This window comes from Carcharhinus amblyrhynchos, chromosome 10 (genome assembly GCF_965287045.1).
Source record: "Carcharhinus amblyrhynchos chromosome 10, sCarAmb.v2.hapA, whole genome shotgun sequence".
Taxonomy (NCBI): domain Eukaryota; kingdom Metazoa; phylum Chordata; class Chondrichthyes; order Carcharhiniformes; family Carcharhinidae; genus Carcharhinus; species Carcharhinus amblyrhynchos.
This window is the reverse complement of record NC_137333.1, coordinates 59783548-59806820: the sequence shown is the minus strand read 5'-3', so window position 1 is coordinate 59806820 and position 23273 is coordinate 59783548. Positions and strand designations below refer to the sequence as shown.

Sequence of the window (23273 nt, the reverse complement as noted above, 5' to 3'; positions counted from 1 at the left end):
GTCATTTTTGGAACAAAGTTCATGTTTCAGTTTTAGCTTCCTAAAAATGTAGTAGTTGTCTCTAACAAAGTATTGTAGGAAATTCAATGTTTCATGGACCAGGTGGTAGGGAGTTATCTTTTCTTATTCCCCGAATAAAAGAAAAAAAAGTATAAAGTCAAAATAATAATTAATAGTTTTGAACCAATCAGGTGTCATTTTGGCAAGAAAGTCAACATGCAAAGCACTGACCCCAAACACCAGATTTGTTCCCAGGCTGGTGAAATCATAATCCTATTCTTTTTAGCTGAAGGTCCCAAATTTGATTCTCTGTTGAATGATCATATTGGAACTGCAGAAGATGCACCTTACGTCCAAGCACACTGACTACAGAAATTATCAGTCCATATTCCTACTCCTGATTAACCGTACTGTGACCTCTTCTGCAAAGTGCAGGTATGTAGACAGGGTCAGAACTCTTTTATGACAGATTTCACTGATTTTTTTTTCTAGAATTGATTAGTAGCATGGTCTAGAGTCAGAAATGACTAATGGCCACTTGGATGAGATGCTGGGCAGTGCCCAAAGCCTGTGGAAATCTATTCCAGCAACAGTGGGAAGATGAAGTCAGAAGAAGAAAAGTTGGATTGGGGTGGCACTGTTGGAGCATTTGCAAAGGTATGTGCAGGAAGAACCATAAACCGTAAAGCATCCAAGACATGAGTGCACAACTTCAATTAAAAAGAATAGGATTATGATTTCACCAGCCTGGGAACAAATCTGGTTTTTGGAGTCAGTGCTTTGCATGTTGACTTTCTTGCTAAGATGACACAAACAGTTCTCGATCCATCTTGCAGTTATGCCCAACTGCCTTCCAACAGAGAGGTTCTCAAGTTAGTGACATTACGAACACAAATGCTGAACAAACTATAACTGTACAATATGAAATTAAATATGTCCAAATCTATCAGGTCAGCTCATACTCAAGCAGCCAACTGTCTTTTAAAAAAAGCAATTAAAATCTGGGTTTTTGTTGCCCAAATTTAATTCCCCAATATTACTAGATCACACTTGAAAGTAGCTTCAAAATCAGACAGATGACCATCCTAGCACTAAATCTGGAAAGGAGGGGAAAATAACTTTTAAAAAATCTGCATTGCAAAGATACTAAAGAGGAATAATTCCAATAATGTTATGGATAATTTCTTATCTAACTATATGTTCCTCCAGTGAAATAACCTGCATGCATCTTTTATTTTTAGAACAACACAGTTTCCATTTGTTTTTGATTCACTCATTAATACCAAAAGCAGTAAATAAACGTACCAAATTTATAAGTAATTTATAGACCAGAAAAAACACTGGGCTAGAAATTCTGAACACCAGGGTCTTGCAACTGGTGGGCACCTCTACCTGAAGTCCCCAAACGTGGACTGTTCAATAACTGTCCAGAGTTTAAAACACCCAATGGGCAACTGCCCTACATTGGGAATCACTGATACTCCGATTTATATCGGAGACTTTGGATGGCCTGACTCTCTTCGCAGGATAGTTATCCAGGAAAAGATTAGATTAAAAGGGCTTCTAACTTTTGGGTAACTATGCTAGTGACCCCACTGAACCTGCCCGACCACACACCCCCCACTGGACACACCAACTGCACCTCCCTGCCCACCACTGAACCCACCCAACTATATCCCTCACTTGACACCCTGACTACAGCCCCCACCCTGCCACTGGATCCCCCAACTATACCCCTCAACTAAATTTGCAACAACCCCCAACTAACCTCCCCATACCCCCCCACAACCCACCAACCCCACCCCCAACTAGCCTCTCATCCCCATAGTAGCTCACCCACTACCTCCCCTCAACCCCTGCATTATTCTCCCTCACCGCTCCATCTCTCACCCTACCCCCCCTACCCACCCCCACAATCTGCAGGGTTTTTTAACTTAATTGTTTGACGCCAGCAAAGATTGCTGTAAAAAAAGGGACATGGGTTAACTTCATATCAATCCTACTACTTTGCACCCAAAGCTTCAGGAACTTACTGAGCATCAGTTTTCTCACCAAGCTCAAGCTGGAATGGGTGGGGTGAGAAATTTGCAGCTCCCAGCTCAGATAAGCAACAAGCAACAGTGGAAATCTGACTGTGTGCCACTCACTGAAAGTTCTAGCCCAATAACTAGCATAGATCTATGCACCATAACTGATAAAGTAAACATTAGTCACCACTGTTCATGGCCTTTCAACTTGTATACCAGCCATTTTCTTTCCTCAAATCAACAAAACGTTACTGTCAAATGTTATCAGAGTGGTCTAGCCTCTTTGCTGTAGGAAATAGAACTCAGGTGGCATTATTGTTTCAACAGATAATAATGACAAGTTTGTAAAAAAACAATCAACCACTGAGCTCTGAACCTTTTTTAAAAATCTGGAACAGAAATACTGCATAGTTTGAGTCAATTTCCAATGTAAATGAGTTGCACACATCTTCACTGAAAACATTAAAAGCAACTCATAAAGGGGGCAACACAATACGTCATTGAACTGTAAAGAAAGCAAGTTCAGTCACACAAACACTCATGATCACCACCACCCTGTGGGAAAACAATGTTATTCCCCAGGGGAAATTCTGGGGATCAAGGGCAACGCTGGACAAGATCCATGTGATCAGTTACAGAACAGCACTGGCAAAGCCAGTCTGGAGTACTTGTTTAACTTCTCAGTGGAAAAAGCATTGTTTAACCAAGAAAAATATAAACTACAATTATTGTCAGTATCCCTGGCCTGGTAAGAGACTTAAAAAAACATTGAGCCAGAGTTGCTGCTCCCCATCATTTATATAGATACTCTCCACACAGACTGGATTGAAAAAGACAGGATTGGGTCTGGTACCGGGCCTTCCCTAGCCCTAGCTGCAAAGCCTGCAGAGGCACAAATGCAAAACATGGCCAATTAAGAAGACAAAATGCTACAGACTATCAAATGATCAAAAAACTGCATCCCAATGTAACTACTTCATCAGGATATTAAGGGATATAATCAGAGAGATGTGAAGCTAGGTTGTAGTTCCATTTCTGTGATAGTTTAACTTCAACAAAACAAAATAAAACAAACCCATAAGTTTTTTGCATTTGGTTGTCGGTTTGGTCATTCTTACTATCTGTAAGTAAATTCTACAACAAAACATTATTGTTACTCAAAAATTGCTCAAAATACTCAGTAGGTCTGGCAGCACCTGTGCAGAAAGAAACAGAGTTACATTTCAAACTGAATATGACTCCTCTTTGGAATTGAAGCGTTGGGTTTTCTGCCATTGATGGTGATAGGGAGAGAACAAAAGGGAAGGTTTGGATAGGTTAGAGGATGGGAGAAGTTAAATAACAAACGTGACAGGGGTCAAAAGGTACAGGAGAGATAATGGCTATAGTAAAGAAACAAAGCATTGGTTCAGAACAAGGGTTGATGGCAGAATAATGGACACCTCTATTGGAAAATAAAAATGTTAAAAACAAGATACATACCAGCACATTTCAAAAAATAAAACAATCAAAATGGAGGACAAAGTTCATGGCCTGAAATTGATGAATTCAATGTTGAATCCAGAGGCTGTAAAATACCCAACTACTGCTGTCCCAGTAGGCCAAGAATTGAAATGGGAGCATGACCAAGATAGTGAAATTAAACGTCAAGCAATCTGAAGGCCATAGTTTTGCTTGTGGACTGTGCAGATGTGTTTCACAAAGTAGTGCCCAATCTCATAATTTTGTATTATCTTCTCATAAAAGTAGTTCTTTAAAATCTCATGACTTCAAAAAAAAAGAGACCTAACCACTGATTCTGGAAGTAAAGAAAGGTAACAACTTACTCTGTAATCATACGTTGCATCAGGATTCTCATCACAAGCAATGACCTCTGGTGCCATCCAGTAGGGTGTCCCAATAAATGTGTTCCTTCTACCAACAGTTCTGTCCAATTGCGCACTAACACCAAAATCCACTGAAATGAAAGATTTAGAGTACATAGTAATCACAATAGCTATATGAACATGTGTTAGGAGCAGGAATAGGCCACTCAGCCACCCTGATCCTGCTCCACCATTCAATAAGATCATAGCTGACCGCAACCTCAACCCCATATTCCTGCCCATCTCAGATAATCTTTCACCCCCTTGTTAATCAAGAATCTATTTAGCTCTGCCTTAAAAAACATTCAAAGACTCTGCTTCCAATGCCTTTTGAGGAAGAGTTCCAAAAATTCATGTTTCTCTAAGAATGAATACAATGAATGGCAGGATTGTTATGCTAATAAAGTGAGCTAACTGGTAACAAGCCTCATACACATTAAATTTATAGGCATTAGAATGCTGAATTTCTGAAGTGATTCCAGAATCTTACTAGCTATAATAAAAAGATCAACATTTACATGGAGGAATGACATAACTGTGCATTTACATTGTTTCTTTGTGATTACCAAAGTTATGGCAGATAATTTGGAGACTGACCTCAAATTACCATCATATAAATACGAGTAACTCCATTCCATTCAGCTGGGAAAATACATGAAGTTATATCCTACACATCATGAGAATCAATGATGAACATTTTACTGACATAACAGTAAAGATGGAGCAGGCATTCAGGACGATGAATTTTGCACTTTGAAGAAAAGCCTGTATTTTCTTATTGTGTGAATTCCCCCTTAATTCAAAAGTGAATCAGGCAGGTACTCAAAAAGGGGGATAATTCTTGGTTATGATATCCGTCAGGTTCTATCCTTAACCGGAGATTGTTATTAAGGAGAAAATGGAAACAAAAAGTAAATAGACCGCTAATTGGTAATTGAATTACAGCCAGGTCCTTTGAAGCAGGATCAGTTGGAGGAAAATAGACAGTTCAGAACAGAACTGACAGTTCAGAACATAGAAATTGTGTGAGGGGAGCAAGCAGAGTTTTGTACAAATAGACCAGTTTTCTGTTTGGCAGTAAGAAGAAAATACAACTCCAGAAACTCCTGATGAGGCAATGTGTGAACAAGCTGAGCATTTATATCAGAGAACAGAGTGTGTTGGTTGATCAATTAAAACGGAACTAGGGATAGCTATGCCATCAGGACTGTTGTGGTCTGAGTAAGAGAGAGTTCATTAGGATTAGGCATACACCAAGTCAGTGTTAACAGTGTCTGGGGACTTCAGATGTAATATGGTTGCTGTTGAATACAAACCAAAAGATGAAACAACTGACTCAGAATCAAGAGATCCTACATTATAGACTCAGAATGAACTGCAAGTGGTAAGGAAATAGTCTATTCATTTTGAATGTTCCATCTAATAAGGCCTATGCAAGTGTGCATACATAAACATTTTGCTTATGGCTTGGAAATTGTGTTAGCTATCTCAGGAACATGTTCAAACCTTTAAAATTCAGGCTTCCCATGACCATTGTTAGTTACATACCCAGCTTCACTTCAGCATTTTCTGTCAGCAATACATTCTGCCCTTTGATATCACGATGAATGACATGGTGTATATGAAGATGCGATAGGCCCTAAACACAAAAGAAAAAGTATGCAGATAATTTATAATCTTGCCTGAATGCAATTTATGCAAGGGGGTGAAATTAATATTTCTAGATTGGCTTGATTCCAAATTCTCCTTTCTTTTAAAATTAGTTCATGGGATGAGTGGGTCACTGGCAGGGTCAGCATTTATTGCCCAGTCTTGAGCATCCTTAAGAAGGTGGTAGTGAGCCATCTTCTCAAACTGCTGCAGTCCATAGGGCATAGTTGCATCTACAGACTACTAGTAAGCAAGTTTTATGATTTTGATCCAGCAACTATGAAGAAATGGCAATATAGTTCCAAGCGAGGATGGTGTGGGGCTTGCAAGAAAACTTGCAAATGATGCATCTGCTACTCTTGACCTTTTTGGAGGTATTAGTCACGGGTGTAGAAGGTATAGTCAAAGATGAACTGGAGAGTTGCTGCAGCACCTCATGTAGACACTACATACTATTGCTACCATTCACTAGCAAAGGAAGGAGTGAATGCTTAAGCTGCTGGGTGGGGTGTCAATCAAGCAAGCTGTTTTATCCTCAATGGTCTCAACCTTTCTCAGTGTTACTGGAGGTCCACTCATTCAGGCAAATGGAGGTTATTCCATTGCAGACATGACTTGCACCTTGTAGATGGCAGCGAGGCTTTGGGGAGTTACGTGGTGAGCTACTTGCCAAAGAATTCCCGGCTCTGGCATGGCATTTCAACATCAACTATTCTAAAACCCATTTATTAAAATAAATGGGGAGACATTGCAATTTTCAAAGTAGGGGTGAGATGAGAGTTCCAGATGCATCTAAGGCAGCAAAATTTAACATGGCCATTTTATTATAGCTATAGAATTAGTTTTTGAAAGTTTAATGTAGAATTCTGCCACAGTACCTATATATCTTTGTCTGAAACTGCTGAGATGGAAATGGGCAGATTTTATATTAAACGCAGATGCTATACAGGTTTTTCCAATTGAAAACAGTTTCATGCGTTGTCCACAAAAGGAGTAATAATAATGTTCTCCACAGACTACAACAGCCAAGAAAGGAAACAATCAGATCTTATGCGATGCCTGGAATACCTCGCTGTTTTAAACACATTTCAAAATCTGAAGGCGACTACAATGGCAGCTAGCCCACAGTGCCATGCTGCATTCCGAAAAAATTCCTATGAAGGGAAGAGTTTGGAATGTAATTTTGACAGGTCTTACTAATTTGAAAGATGTTGAACAGTGGAATGAAAATTTTACATAAAATAATGAGCTTTTTTCTACTTTTAAAGCAAATGGTGCATACAATTCAGCTCATGCTCCATCATCACTAATTGGTCCAGAAACTGCAAGATTATATTGTTAATTTGATGTCAAGTGTCCACTTTTTTCAAATTTAACACACACACACCCTTTCAAAGGTTTGAATACAGGCCAAGTCCTGAATCAGACTCTCCAAAGGACAACGCAGATGCTGTAAATCTGAAATAAAAACAAAAATTTCTGCAAGAACTCAAGGTCAGGCCACATCTGTGGGCAGAGAAAGGGAGTTAATGTTTAAGGTCGATGTTCTAATGAAAGATCATTGACCTGAAATCTTACATGGTTCTCTCCACAGGTGCTGCCTGATCTGTTGAATAGGTGCAGCATATTCCGTTTTTAATCTCTAAGCGAAGCATTGATAATAACTAGGCCAAATTCCTCTTCATCAATAACCTGTGACTTTTCATATTTTTCATTAACACCTGTACACAATCAACATCTGAATGCTGTACAAAATCCATGCTCACCCGAAGTATCTCTCTGCAGATATATGCAATCCAGTCTTCCTTCAAAGAATTTCCTTTTGTGTTTTTCACCAAGTCTGTAATGGATCCTGCACCACAAAACTCCATGACAAGCTGTTTAAAAAAAAGTTCAAGTTACTTCAGTTGTGAAAATCTTAAGTTTTGTATCTGTCAAAGATTTATTTCCCCATTGTCTTATGAGGATCAATGAAAGTACTAAATTCTGGCTTTTCGTATTCCTTTACAAAGTGCTTTGCATTATGTGTATTCAATCTTATAGAAGTTGATAAAAGTTAGGAATAAAAGTTGACATCCAGACATAAAACGAGAATGAACGGTTTATTTTCAGGCTGGAGCTAGTGGGAGTCACGAGGGGCTTCAGCCATTTACAATCTACATAAATGACTTATATGAAGAGACCAACTCTAACGTATTTAAAATTTGCCAACAATACCGAACTGGATGGAGAACAACCCAAGTTATGAGAAAAAAAAAGTCTGCAAATAAAGAAGTTAAATGAATAGGTGCCAGATGGAATGGAATGGTGTTCAGGGTATGCATTTTGATGGGAAGAGTAGAAAAACAGGACTTCATAGAACCTATTAAATGCTGGTGTTGAGGGAGATTGGATGAATAGGCATATTAAAAACATGCATGTACCCCAGCAATTAAAAACATAAAAGGTATGTTGGCCTTTATCGCATTAGGTTGGAGTACACGAGTAAGGAAGCCACGCTCCAATTGTGCAGATCCTTGGTGAGATCACTCCTGAAACAGCATGTACAATTGTTGTCACTTCACTGAAGGCAACATATGCTTGCATTAGAAGGTTATATTTTCATTTGTTCACTGATTATGGGGAATTTTTGATGAAGGCACTGTTTATAATCATTCTCTAATTGTCTTCAAGGTAGTGATGGTAGCCACCTTCTTGAACCGCTGCATCCACATTGCTGTCAGGGAGAGCATTTCAGGATTTTGATGCAGCAATGAAGCATGGCAATATATTTAAAAGTTCAGCTGATATATCACTTGAAGGACAACTTGGAGTTGCTGACATTTCCATGCATCAGTTAGCCTTGTTCTTAGAGGTGAGAGGGGCCGCGGATTTGAAAGATGCCATCTGAGGAACTATGGCAAGCTGTTGCAGTGCATTTCATATATGGTACACACTGAGGACATGCAGAAACAAACTGCATTAGTATATGACAAGCTGGAATGGTACTAAACATATTACAATCATCAGCAAACATCCTCTCTTATGACATTATATTGCAAGGAAGGTCATAGATGAAGCAGCTGAAAATGGTCAGGCTGAGGACGTTACAGTGAAAAGCTCCTGCAGCAATGTCCAGGAGCTGAGATGACTGATCTCTAAAAACACAATCCTTTCTCTCTGTGTAAGGGATGACTCCAACCAGTGGAGAGATTTCCCCCACAGTTCCCATTTAATTCAATTTTTCGAGGGCTCCTTGATGTCACATTTTGTTAAATGCTGCTATGCTATCAAAGACAGTCACTCTCAGTTCACCCCTGGAATTCAGCTCATATTTAGACCTGTGAAGAAGTCTGAAGTTGAATGACCCGAGCAGAACCTAATCTAAGCATAAGTAAGTTATGGCTAGGCAAGTATCATTTGATAGCACTGTCAACAATACACTTCATCACTTCGTTGATGATTTGAGGTCAGACTGATAGGGCGATATTGACTGGATTGGATTTTTCTTGCTTTTTGTGGGCTGGACATCGTCGGCAAATTTCATCGTTGTGGAATAGGCGCAAGTGTTGTTGCTATAGTGGGACAGCCTGGCTAGAGGTTTTCAGTACTACTGCTGGGATTTTGTCAGGACTCATTGTATCTAGTGCATCCAGCTGTCTCTTGATATCAGGCTGAAGACTGGAAACGGTGATGCTATGGATCTCAGGCAAAGGCAGAGATGGATTGTTCTCCATATTTATTGCTGAAGATGGTTGCAAACACTTTAGCCTTGTCTTTTGCACTGATGTGTTGGCTCCCCCATCACTGAGGAAGGAATGTTTGTGGAGCTTTCTCCTTAGGTTAATTTTTTTTAATTGTCCACCATCATTTGTGACTGGAAATGGCAGGACTGATCTGATCCATTGGTTGTGTGACCATTCAACTCTTGCTGGCATTCTGATTCTGCTATTTAGCATGTATGTTGTCCTGTATTGTGGCATCACCAGATTGGTATTTCATTTTCACATATGTAGGTTGCTGCTCCTGGCATGCCCCACTATACACTGAATTAAGCCAGGGTTGGTCCCTGACTTAATGGCAGTAGTAAAGTGAGGAAAATGCCAGGTCATGAGATTGCAGATGAATACAGATTTACAGATGTTGTGGGTTCACAGTACCTATTGATACTTACAGGCATTGGATTAGTTCTGAATGTATCCCATTTAGGACGGGGCGGTGGTACACAACACAATGAAAAATACCCTCAGTTTGAAGACAGGATTTCCATCTCCACAAAAGCTGTGTGCTCATCACTCCCAAATACTGCCATTAGTGTGTGCATCTGTGACCTAGATTGGTGAGTATGAGGTCAACTGGGCTTTTCCCTTTATGCCCTTCACGATTCAACCAGGTTGATCAGTAGTGGTGTTATTGGGCCACACTTAGTGAGAGACATTGAAGTCCTTCACCCAAAGTACACTTTGTGCTCTTGCTACCTTCAATGCTTCTTCCGAGCAGTGTTCAAGATGGAAGAACACTGATTCACATGAACATGAGTTCGGGTCAGGAATGGGCCATTTCTCCTTCAAACCTGCTTCATTCAATAAGATCACACCTGATCTGATTGTGGCTTCAACACCATTATCCTGCCTCCCATGTTAGTCACAATTATCTAACTCAGTTTTAAAAATATCTAATGACCGTGCTCCTACCGATCTCTGAAGAGGTGTGTTCCATGAACTCAATCCTCAAAGAAAAAATTCTCCTCATCTCTGTCTTTATTGGAATAACCTTACTTTTAAACTGTCCCCAGTTCTGGCCTATCCACTCTATCAAGCTCTCTCAGGATCTTATATACTTCAGTAAGATAACCTCCCATTCTTCTAAATTACAATGAATATGGGCCCAACCTAACTTTTCCTCATCAGATAAGTCCCCCATCCCAGCAATCAATTGAGTAAACATTCTCTGAATTGGTCTAATGGAATTGTGTTTTCTTAAATAAGGAGACAAAATTGTGCACAGTATTGCACATGTAATTATATCAATGCCCTGTACAACTGTAACAAACCTCCCTACTTCAACCTTCACTTCCATTTGCTATCCATTAGATGAAGAAGGGCAGTAGTTTGACCTAATGCCTTATGCATTCATGAGGTCCAGAGTAGATGTTGAGGACACTTAGCATCATCCATCCTAACTGCCTACCAGTGCACGACCATTGCTAATAGGTCCGTCCTGCCAGTGAGCAAGACATACCCAGAGATAGTGATGAAAGAAGTCTGGGATACTGACTGTAAAGTTTGTTTCACCGAGTATTTTAACACAAAACATAAAAGTGGATAGCAAAAGATTCCCAAAGTATATAGTGAGGAAGAGTGTAGCTAAAGTTAACATTGGTCCCTTAAAGATCAAGACTGGAGAATTAGTAATAGGGAAGACAGAAATGGCAGAGACAATAAATCAATATATCAATTCATCAGTTTTCATGGTGGAGGGCACTAAACCATCCCAATAGTAACAGGTAATGCAGAACTTGTTGAAACGGAGGAATTTAAAACAATCGCCATCACTACGGAAAAAGTACTGAGCAAACTATTGGGATTGAAGGCAGGCAGGACCCCAAGGTCTAATGGTCCACATCTTTGGGCCTGAAAGGAAATAGCAGCAGAGGTAATGAAGACATTGTTTATAATGGCCCAAAAATTCCCTGGATTCTGGAAAGGATCCTGTGGCTTCAAAGAAGGCTAATATAACTGTGGCTAACCACTGTGCGGTATGGCAGCACAGTGGTTAGCACTGCTGCTTCACACTCCAGGGAGCTGGCTTGGGTCACTGTGTGTGTGAAATTTGCACATTCTCCTCATGTCTGCATGGGTTTCCTTCCACAGTCCATAGATGTGCGGGTTAGGTTGATTGGCCATGCTAAAATTGCCCCTTAGTGTCCTGAGATGCGTAGATTAGTAGGTAAGTGTGTGGGGGTAGGGTCTGGTGGGATTGTGGTCGGCGCAGACTCAATGGGCCAGATGCCCTCTTTCTGCACTGTAGCGTTTCTATGATTCTACACTCCTGTTCAAAATGGGAGAAAGGCAAAGAGAAGAAATTGTAGACTTGTTAGCTTAATATCTGTCATTGAAAAGTAGTTGAAATCCCTAATTTAATAGTAATGGGACATTTGGAAAGTCAAAATACAATCCATCAACATGGTTTTATGAAAGTAAATATTATTTGGCTAATTTGCTAGAGTTCTTCAAAGATGTAACAAACAAAGTGGATGCTGGGAGCCCTGTAGATGTAGTCTAACTGGATTTCCAGAAGGTATTTGATAAGCTGTTACATAAAAGGTTAACACACAAGGTAAAATCCCACAGGGTTGGGGGGTAATATATTAGCTTGGGTAGTGGATTGGCTGGCCACAAAAAAGTTGGGATAAATGGGTCTTTTCCAGGTTGGCAAGCTGGTGCCAAGCCACTTTGCTGTGGACCTGCATTGAGCAGACAGGAAAAAACAGCAAATTTTGTCCCTAATAGGTTAATAATGAACCTTGAGAGTTTTTACAATAATGAGGTCATTTCGTGGTCATTATTATGCTGAGCTTTTTTAAATTCCAGGTTTATTAATTAATTATTGCCATATAGATTTGAACCTGTCTGGAGAAGTAGTCTGGGCCTCTTGTCCAGCAAAATTATCATTACCCTACTGTTGCTTTACTTTCCATGCAACAAAGGTTCATCAAATTTGTTTCCTGGGGTGAGAGAGTTGTCCTCCAAACAGCAATAGATTAGGATAGTGCTTTGTGTGATGTGGAATATTAATCTTCAATTTCATCAGTTGGTCAGATATATATAGAACTTCTTTAAAAGGACCTTTATGAAGCAAAAGCACGGATTTTAAAATATCTGCTGATTTGCATTTGTGAAATCCACATTCCCCGTTAGGGAGTCATCAAGTTTGCAAAATCCACAGACGTCAGCATTCCCTTGGAGGTGTAAAACCTCTTTTCCATATTACCAAGGAGAAAATGGACCATTCAAGGAGTTAGTAGCTGAGACATTAATACTCAGTCACCTTTGACCATCATAATGGCTAACTGGGTAAAAGTAATTAATCTTCTGACCTGCTGGGAGACCACTATTAACGTATAAAGTTTCTAAGAGGTTAGCAAGAATCCCACTGCCAGAAGAGACCAATGAAGCTTGAAAGCTTGTAACATGACAGCAACCATCTCTACTGCGAGGTATAGAAAAGAACCAAGCCGCTAAGATCAGAAAGGAGTTGTCGGCACAATGTCCCAGCAATAACACCTTTCTCTATTTTCTAATTTGATGCCTTAACAGACTGATTCCCAGAATGGTAGAACTGGTATATGAAGAGAGACTGGATTGACTGGGCTTGTACTCATCAACATTTAAAAGAATGAGAGGGGATCTCATTAAAAGCATAAAATCTTGATGGGACTGGTCAGGCTAGATGTGCGAAGAAGGTTCCTGATGTTGGGGAAGTCCAGAACTCGGGGTCACAGTCTAAGAATAAGGGGTAAGCCTATTCAGGACTGAGATCAGAAAGAACTTCTTCACTCAGTTGTGAGTTTGTAGAATTCTCTAACACAGATAGCTGTTGGGGCCAGTTTGTTTGATATGTTCGAGAGGGAGATGGACTTGGCTTTTGTGGCTAAAGGGATCAAGGGTACAGAGGGAAAGCAGCAGTGGAATACTAAAAGTGCATGATCAACTATGATCATATTGAATGGCTGTGCAGGCTGAAAGGCCTATTCCTGCAGCTATTTTCTATATTTCTATGCATTTTGGAATACATCACAGATGCAGCATTTCAATCAAAACGAACTTCAAGTAACATAACATCTACTTTGGAAAAAGACAGATTACTGCTGAAATGAGGCTGGTCTCCAGAAAAATAATCAATTTACATCAGCTACAACACCTGGAATTTCAGGATCACTGAAAGGAAATGTCAGAAGGTTTTTTTTCTATTTTATGGACTTTAACTCATCAATTCCACATGTATGTGTACGTGTGGGGAATTCAGGGCACATTTTTACCTTCTTAATTCTTTTACCCATGTTATTAAACAATAAAATTAATTCCCTACTTGTTAACTCAAGGGATCTGGCTGCCTTATTTCTTCATATGGCCAAGTACATACTGATTGAAAGAATCACAACTTTTTCAAACTCTATTATCGTCAAGCTCAGGTGTGGAAAAGAGGGAAATTTATTCACCCCTCCAAACTTGGTTAAACAATACATTTTGAAGTTAAGAAGAGTGAGAAATATCTCACTGAAATCGGATTCTTAAAGGACTGAAAGGGTAAATGCTGACAGATTGTTTCCCGCCTGGAGATTCCAGAGTTAGATGTCACAGTTTCAGGATCGGACTGAGATGAAAAATTTTTCAGAATCTTTGGAATTCTCTGCTGCAAATCTGGACTTAATTAATCAATATATTCAAGACTGGGATTGATAGATTCTTGGAATCTAAGGGAATCAAGGGAAATATGGATTGGACAGGAATGTGGAGTTAAGGTTGAAAATCAGCCATGATTTTACTGTATTGGTGGAGAAAACTCAAGGGGCCAAATGGCCTACTCCCACTCTTAATTCGCATGTTCTTAACATTAGACAATCTTTTTAGATTATCACATTCTTTAGTGTCGTAGGTAAAGATTTACAACCAAAAATGACTTTGAAAATAGACATTTAATTTAAAAAAGTATCTTGTCACTTAATTGTCTTTTAAAAAGGATTGTGCATCATGCCACATGTGGCATAACATATGTGGTAATGCCTCCCATGAATGCAAAGCAGGTCACATCACAAAGAATTTGCTCACACTTTTTCTTCCCTCTGCTGCTATAAAAGCTTCGAATTGATCATTTTCATGCGCACTATTGTGCAATTCAGCCAAATGGCCAAAATTGATCTCACTTGATTTTATTTGAATATAAGTGTCAGTTTTACTTGGTTGTTAACATTCTGAGCCAGAGCTTGTCGGTTAAGCATCACTCAACCAGATTATGGTGACATCCTGGAATTTTCTACTACAATTCTGGGATTGGAGCGGCACCATTTTCTTTCACATGAAACATTAAACTGAGGACCCAAGGTAAACATGAGCAACGATTTTACCGTATCGGTGGAGAAAATTCAGGAGACCATGACATGAGGGAGAAAGATAATGAAAGGTTATTTAAATGCTACTTCATTTTATAGCCCAAATATACAAAACAGATAGTTATTCGTGGAAGTGATGAGATAACTTGTTCACAGCAGTTTATGCATAACTCAATGAATCTAACTAAAATGCTTGAAATGATTGTGATGGGAAAGTATTCATCTCTCCTCTCCATAAATGACCCTTTCTCTTTCTTTATAAAGCCCAATTAACAATGTTCGACCATTGCTTCTCCTTTTCATAGTGAGGGGGATTGAATATAAAAGTAGGGAGGTCTTGCTGCGGCTGTATAGGGCATTGGTGAGGCCGCAGCTGGAGTACTGTGTGCAGTTTTGGGCGCCGTACTTACGCAAGGATATTTTGGCCTTGGAGGGAGTGCAGAGGAGGTTTACTAGGCTGATACCGGAGTTGAGGGGGTTGAGCTATGAGGAGAGGCTGAATAAACTAGGCTTGTACTCGTTAGAGTTTAGAAGAATGAGGGGAGATCTCATTGAGACGTATAAGATGATGAATGGGATGGATAGGATAGAGGTGGAGAGACTCTTCCCGCTCAGAAAGGACAGTAGGACTAGGGGGCACAGCCTCAAGATAAAAGGGGGGCGGTTTAGAACGGAGTTGAGGAGGAACTTCTTCACTCAAAGGGTGGTGAATCTCTGGAATTCTCTGCCCGTTGAAGTGGTGGAGGCTACCTCGCTAAATATTTTTAAGACGCGGGTTGATGGGTTTTTGATAAGAGAGGGGATTAAGGGTTATGGGGAGAGGGCGGGAATGTGGAACTGAGCCACGACAGATCAGCCATGATCTTATTGAATGGCGGGGCAGGCTCGAAGGGCTAGATGGCCTACTCCTGCTCCTATTTCTTATGTTCTTACGTTCTTATTATTGGGATAAGAATACAGTGAGACGAGTGTTTAGTTTCAGACATGACAGTAAACAGTCATGCAATTAGAAAAACTTTAAATATGAAAAAGATCTAGTTTTGATAGCTTTATCTTCATCATTTCATCACTTGACTCTGACTACATTAGCCAATGCAGTTTGTTATCTCGGTCTTTCTTCACTAGTTGCAGTTTATTTTAACTTAATTTTTCTATTGTCATGTGAGTGTACCTTTAAGTTTTTAAAAAAACATGCAGCTTATAGCTTCAGTGATGTCATTAGGGGTTAAGCTAAGCTGTGGCAGTCAAGTGACCTTTTGGGCTTTTAGTTTTGTTTTGGGCAGCGTATTTTTGGAAACAGTTTAACAGCAAGCTAAGGAGCAGTCTCTCTCTCTCTCTTGGTTCTTCTCTTTGTTTGGTTCTGCCTTAAAGAAGCTGTGTTTTGGTAAATAGATTTGACTACAATCTCTTCTGAGTTTCTTCACAATGGACTTTCAGCACTCAATCCAGGAGACAATCGAGGGATTCCTGTAACAAGTGGGCATTAGCCTATGCTGTATTGTGTTCATTTGGAGGGTTTTGTTTATTAGATGTTGGCTTTGGTTGGAGCATATTAATGATATTTCCTGAAGCGTTATACATTATCGTGGTTGCTGTGTTTCTTGTTTATGATTGTTAAAAGTCCTTGCTAAGGGTCTTACTATACATGTCAACAATATTCTTAATTAAACTTTGTTTTTGATAAAAGCTTCTCATGGGTCAGTTGAAACACACCTATTGTGAAACCTCCCATGCTCATCTTAGCCAAATTCAGTGCAAAACATTTCAGGTCAAGCAAGCTTCATAGAACACCTTGAAGTATCTAACTTGACTTGTAACACCATATTCACTGGCAATTCTATCCTGCTTTCTATTTCATTTGTTTTTCCTTATTAACAGAAACTTTACCACAGTTACATTCAGTGAATCCAAGCCTTATTAAAGGAGCCAGATTCTGTGAGTGCAGCCCTACAGAGCCAACACAGACACTAAGTGTTTCATCAGCGATAGGCAGGCTAAGTGGTACAAAAGATGCAGTGGAACAAATTTGAGCTTGTTGACCTGTGGGGATCTTCCCCGGCCATTGTAAAGTACCAGAAAGCATGTAGTACATTCTAACTTAAAAATAGCTTTTTGTTCTGCTTTATGAATCATTCTACAACTGCAACAGGGCTTATTATACACCACTGACACAGTGAGGAACTGTTGCAAAACCTCCTCTTGTTCTGAAATATAAGACTTTATTTCAGTGCTGGCACTCTTAGGGAACAACCTTTAAGTGCAGACTTGCAACTCCTCAGTGTGTACACCTCTTCCTGTTCTGAGAGAACACAAGTTTCAATTGAAAGATTAAAATTGTCTTGGCTATTGGCAATATACAATAAGTGCATGAAAATTCTTTGGGTCTTGGTAATTTTTTTAAACTTTCAGAATATATAAAATGACAAAAAATGCACTCAGTTTAAAATAATTCAACTGACGAGGAATACACAGTCCAAAAATATGCATAAATTCAACAGAAAAACTGTGCACACCAATCCTGTTCTTAAATTTAAAAGCCCATATAGAACCATATGAGAGTTTCCAGTTAAAAAGGTCAGGGGATTGAGGGATGACAATGTAGTTACAGAATGAACGAAAAAAATGGAGACGCACAAGTGTTTCTAACAGTGCTTCCACCCTGAAAAAGTAATTTGAGAAAGATCAAATGGACGGATGTCCTTGAAAATGTTTGCTTATCCAATGGAAAGCAACAGAGTATGTGAAGCAGATGACATTATCAAAAACAGTGCACAAGATTTTGCTTATATATTTAAATAGAAGGCAACGATTGGTTACACAAAATTGGATTAAAAAACTCCATTTATCAGAATCAAAACCAGATTTCTGATGCAACGCTTACAAATGGCCAAAATAATTTTGAAAGCTATCACCCAAGACAACAAAGTGAGCACTAATGCCATGCTTATACTGCTATGGAGATTATTCAACAGTCAGCACTGTGATGAATAAAGACTTTCATAATGTTTCACTTTATAAAATGACATGCATAGACCTCAAGCATCATTTTCATTGCTCAGACTGAAATAAATATAGAAGTTAACTCTTCATCATCATATAATGCATTTTTAAAATAGCAAAGGTAATGATAAACCAGACAACATCAGAGATAGGTGAGAAGGATCTGAACAGTGTACGCCAACTGAAAAAGTTATTTATAATTTTCTCCAATGTGCTTTTCTCCTGTCCTGAAAGGGAATAGTTTTGCAGTTCTCAGCAGCCCTCTGGCCATTCTTCAACTCTGACTCTATGCAGAAAGAGTCAGCAAGTCATGACACCATGAAAGATATCACAGCAGGATCTAACCCTACCCTCACTTAACATCTGTAACACATTGTTCATGAGCAGTTAGTAGATTGTCAACTGATAAATAATTGCAATTTGGAGATGCCATCGTTGGACTGCGGCGGGCTGATATTAACTGTAACTGACATTACCTCACCCGATGAAGAAGCAGCATTCCAAAAGCTTGTGATTCCAAATAATGCTGTTGGACTTTAACCTGGTGTTCAGAGATTTCTTACTGATAAATAATTGTTTGACACCTGGTCAACTAAGTTTCTTTAATGAACTATCATGACCAGAGAAAGCGTTTTCAGAATCCTTTCCCTGGTCTTCTATTTTTCTCTACCTGCTAAAGCCCCCTCTTCAACAGCATAAAAACATTATTTTTCTACCTCTTTGGCTCTGAAGAAGTCACGCAGACTCAAAGTGCTAACCACTTTTATCTCCACAGATGCTGCCCAGACCTGCTGAGTTTATTCAGCATTTTCTGTTTCTAAGATTCTTCACTGATGAGGAAAACCAAACTGGGATAATGGATGCCTCACAGTGAAAGGCAGTGGTAATAACTCACAGATAGGCATAGCTCATCATCTCTGCACTGACTATAGAATAAAAGATGCTGACCTATTCAAATTCAGTTAGGAAACAAACAGTCAGACTGATTTAAATTTACACAATCAGAATTATCTATAAAGGACCTGCAGCTACTTTAACAGACGGCTGAGAGTTACCTCAGGTCAAGTACAAAATGGAGCCACACCGGAGTAAATTGAAAATGTCCAAAATCCAACCTAGACAACAAGTCTTTGCCGATCAATGTATCTTTCCTTTTATTTCTACATTTAGTAACATGGTGACATTAGTTACAAGATTAAAGTCTTCAGCAAATTGTCACCCATAGAAAATGCTCATGCACATGGGAAGTTTGCACACCCAGTATACATAAACTAATAGGTCATAGTCAACATCCAGCTCGAGGCCAGTATGAAAATGAAAAAAACTTCAATCATGCCTGGAATTCACACCCACAGCAATTCACAAAAACCTGAGATTCTGGTTCTAGTGAGTAGCCAAACAAAATTAGTTGCAATTTAAGATGAAGCGATTCCAAAAATAATTCCTTGATATGTAGCAGATGTAATATTGGTAGGTAATGAAACATTTTGGGGTTTCAGCGCATAAATATGCTTCCTGATGTAGTACTGATCCATACAGAATAAAAATTTTCCAGCTTGATCCCATACACACACTTCAACTGTTAGAGATTCGTGTTAACATCAAAGAACAAAAATCAAAACTTCCCACCATCTTGAACCCCTCTTTAGATATTTCTCCATAACGTCCCACAACTTATTTCTATTCAAGTGTGGGGCTTGTGAACATGTGGAGTAGGTTGTTTAACCCCTTGAGCCTACTCTGCCATTCCATAAGATCATGACTGATCTGACTGTGGCCCTAACCACACATTTCAACCTACTCCCAATAACCTCTGACTCTCTTGTTAGTCGAGCATCTACCTCTGTCTTTAAATTATTCAATGAGCCTGCCTCCAATGCTCTTTGGGGAAGAGAGTTCCAAAGGTTCACGGCCCTCAGAAAAAATCCTTCTCACCTCCATCTCAAATGGTATAACCTTTACTTTTAAACTATGTCCCTTTGTTCTAGTCTCTCCTACAAGGGGAAACATCCTTTCAACACTGACCCTGTTAGTACCCTCAAAATCTTGTATGTTTCAGTAAGCCCACTTCTCATTCTTCTAAACTCCAATAGATACAGATTCAGCCCATCCAACCTTCCCTCATATGATAACCACCTCCAAACCCCAGGTATCAGTTGAGTGAACCCTCCTTTGAATGGCTTCTAACATATTTCTATCCTTACTTAAATAAGGAGGCCAAAACTATCCACAGAACTTCACCTGTACAATTGCAGCAACACTTCCCTATTTTTATATTCCATTCTCCTTACAATAAACAACAACATTCCATATGCCTTCCTAATCACTTGCTATATCTGCATACTAACTTTTTGTGATGGTGGTTCATAGTGATTGCACATTGTTGTCATAAAAATAGTATAAAACTTGGGAATTTGGAGCAAGTTAGGATTCTTTGGCAATACTGGATTACACATCTTAAGCTGAAATTTAATTTAAAATTTTAATTTGCATTAGAACTGCACAAAATGAAAAAGACACTGCAAGCTTGTTAATAAAAAATGCCAGTCAGCAGCAGTGAACTGTCATTAAACTGAAAGTAGGTGGGTAAAAGTTGCTCACAAGTGAGCAGGAACACGAGCAAACAACTGATTTGATTTATTGTCACACGTTCTGGGATATAGTGAAAAGTATTGTTTCTAGTGCACTATACACGTAAAGCATACCTATTCATAAAGTACATTAGGGAAAAGGAAAAAGATAGGGTGCAGAATATGGTATTGCAGTTCCAGGTAGTGTGGAGAGAAAGATCAGCTTAATATACGATAGACCATTCAAAAGTCTGATGACAGCAGGGAAAAAAACAGCGAGTCCGCTGCTATGTTTTCAGATTTTTGTATCTTATTTCTCTGAGGGAAGGTGGAAAACGTTACATCTGGGGCGTGCAGGGTCCTTGATTATGCTGGCTGCTTTCCTGAGGCAGCAGAAAATGTAGACAGTCAATGGATGGGAGGCAAGTTTGTGTGATTGCCTAGGCTACATTAACAACCCTTTGTAATTTCTTGCAATATTGGTCAGAGCAAGAGCCATACCAAGCTGGATAGGATGCTTTCTATGGTGCATGTGTAAAGATTGCTGAGAATCATAGTGAACATGCCGAATTTCCTTACCGTTCAGACGCAGTAGAGGCACTGGTGAGCTTTTTTAATTATAGCGTTGGCACGGAGGTCCAGGACAGATTGTTGGTGATCTGAACACCTAAAGATATGAAGCTCACGACCATCTCCAATTCATCACCTTTAATCTAGGCAGGGGCTTGTCCTCCGCTACGTTTCCTGAAATCGATGACTAGCTCATTCATTTTACTGACATTGTAATTTGGGTGGGGCTCAAAGAGGTGAATAAAGTAAACATTACTGACTGAGGCACAGAACAGTCATAGGCAAAGTACATTGCAAATTGAGTGTAAAAGCTCAGAGTTTGATGTTAGTTGGAATTCAATTTGTTCCTTATATTCCACATTTGTTCATAGAACACTTACTTGGGCACACTGACAATGCAGTGTGGAAAGGAGATGTTGCTTTTTGCCTTCAATACCTGTAGGGACCCATGTAAAGTTGAGCTAATAAGTCTTTTAAAAGTGTGTCCATTATTTCTTACAAGCCAAGTACAAATAATCCAGCCTAAGATAAGGCAAAGTAATTTACATTCCTAGACTTCTTTGTGGATGTTTATGGACAGTGATCCCGAATGAACAAACTGCTGTTGATGTCTTTGTCTTAATTTTTTCTAGTTCAGTCAGTGGGTGTAGGAGGAAAAACATTAATGTGGTAGCTTCAAGGATTCATAAATTAGAGAGCTGTTGGCATGCTTTGTGATAATATCAAATGTTACACATGGTATGCCAGGCCAAGGGTTATATCAAAACAGATTGATTGAATTTTGGAAAATGAAGGAGGGAATCTGGTAATAAGGGATAAATATAAACAGATTCAAAGAGTGAACACAAGGCTGAAGGAGTGAAGTGGGAAAAAGGGATCCTATTTCAGAGAGCAATGGCACCAGTACTGGATGTTAACATTGGGGTGTACTCCACCTGAACCCGTCTGGGGTCAAGGTCAGGCGCCAAAAATAGATGGGACCAAGGTCTTTACGTAAATTAAGTGGCAGGATGGAAAGATGGTAAATATTATTCAAAAGGGGACAGAGTGGAGTAACAGTCAGAAATTGTGCTTTTGACTCAAGTGAACTGAAAAATAAAGATATATAGTAATTTAATCATGAGAGAGACATAAGTGAGCAAAACATTAGAGCTGAAAATCCAGTTAGGGTGTGAGACCAAATAAGAGTTCTCTAGTATAAGGAACAAGTGAATGGGAAGGAACGACATGGCACCCAACAATGAAGAATGGCAGGATGTTCAGAATTGGGAACTAAATATTTCAGATTATAAAGTTTAAAGGGAAACTAGTAGAAGGGAAGAGTAAGCAACGTAATTAAGGATGGAATCACTTCAATGATGGGACAATGTAAGAAAGGGTAAGCAGGCAGTGGAAATTTCATGGTTAGAATTAAGAAACAGACAAGAACTTAAGAATTCAAATGGGAGAAAAAGAGAAAATGCTGGAAAATCTCAGCATCCATGGAGACAGAGAGACAATAGAACTAATGTACAGACCACACCCAACTAGCCCTTACTTGGGAAACCTAAAACATAGTGATGCACATTTGATGCGATTCCACGATTGAGGATCATTTAGCCAATGTTGTTCAATGTGCTAAGAATTACACTGGCAACCAATTTAAGATTGTCAGTTGGGCTCACAGCGTGGCACACGTGTTTACTGGAAGCTACATACATTAACATGCAGAGCCCTGTTCTTTGCATTATATGTGTGGTTACATTACTAGAGTTGGGTTTAATTTGATCAATGCTTTTAAGATTTAAAAGTATCATATAGGATAGCTGGAACTCTCCTGCTGGTTGGGGGACCTTAAGACTATGGGAAAGAGTCTACAAATTACAGCCTGACATTTCAGCACTGTAATTAGGAAGAACGCCTATGTACAAAGGGTGGCAGGAGTTTGGAACTCGCTCCTACAAACAGCAATTGTGCTGGGTCAGTATGATTTTAAATTGGATATTGATTCCTTTCTTATTAATTGAAGTATTAAGGGATATGAAGCAAAGACAGATATATGCTGCTGGGTTGCAGATAAGTAATGATCTTACCAAATGACAGAACAGGCTCAAGGGGCTAATCATAGAATCCCTACAGAGCAGAAGGCGGCCATTCAGCCCATTGAGTCTGCACTGACTACAATCCCACCCTGGCCCTATCCCACAATGCCATGCATTTACCCTAGCTAATCGCCCTGACACTAACGGGCAATTTAGTATGCCAATCCATCTAACCCACACATCTTTTTATAGTGGGAGGAAGCCGGAGCACCCAGAGGAAACCCATGTTGACACAGAGAAAGTGTGCAAACTCCGCACAGACATTGACCAAGATGGGAATCAAACCCGGGTTCTGGCGCTGACAGGCAACAGTGCAAACCATTGTGCCACCCCTAAACAACTCCTGCTCATATCTTCTGATGCCATTTTTGTGCATGTAGATTTGCAATGATTTGTGATGAAGACACAACAGCAGGAAA

General features: G+C 39.5%; 1 protein-coding gene across 7 annotated transcripts in view; it reads right to left on the bottom strand.

Annotated features, from left to right (window-relative positions):
• LOC145348976 (mitogen-activated protein kinase kinase kinase kinase 4) overlaps positions 1-23273 on the bottom strand; it is a 315280-nt gene that overhangs the window by 120822 nt on the left and 171185 nt on the right. For all 7 annotated transcript variants that reach the window (XM_080197144.1, XM_080197146.1, XM_080197149.1 and 4 more), the window contains exons 5-7: positions 7309-7419; positions 5441-5531; positions 3854-3984 (exon numbers count right to left, since the gene is read on the bottom strand). In XM_080197144.1, coding sequence (XP_080053270.1) covers positions 3854-3984; positions 5441-5531; positions 7309-7419 — 333 coding nt within the window. The remainder of the gene's footprint in view (positions 1-3853; positions 3985-5440; positions 5532-7308; positions 7420-23273) is intronic.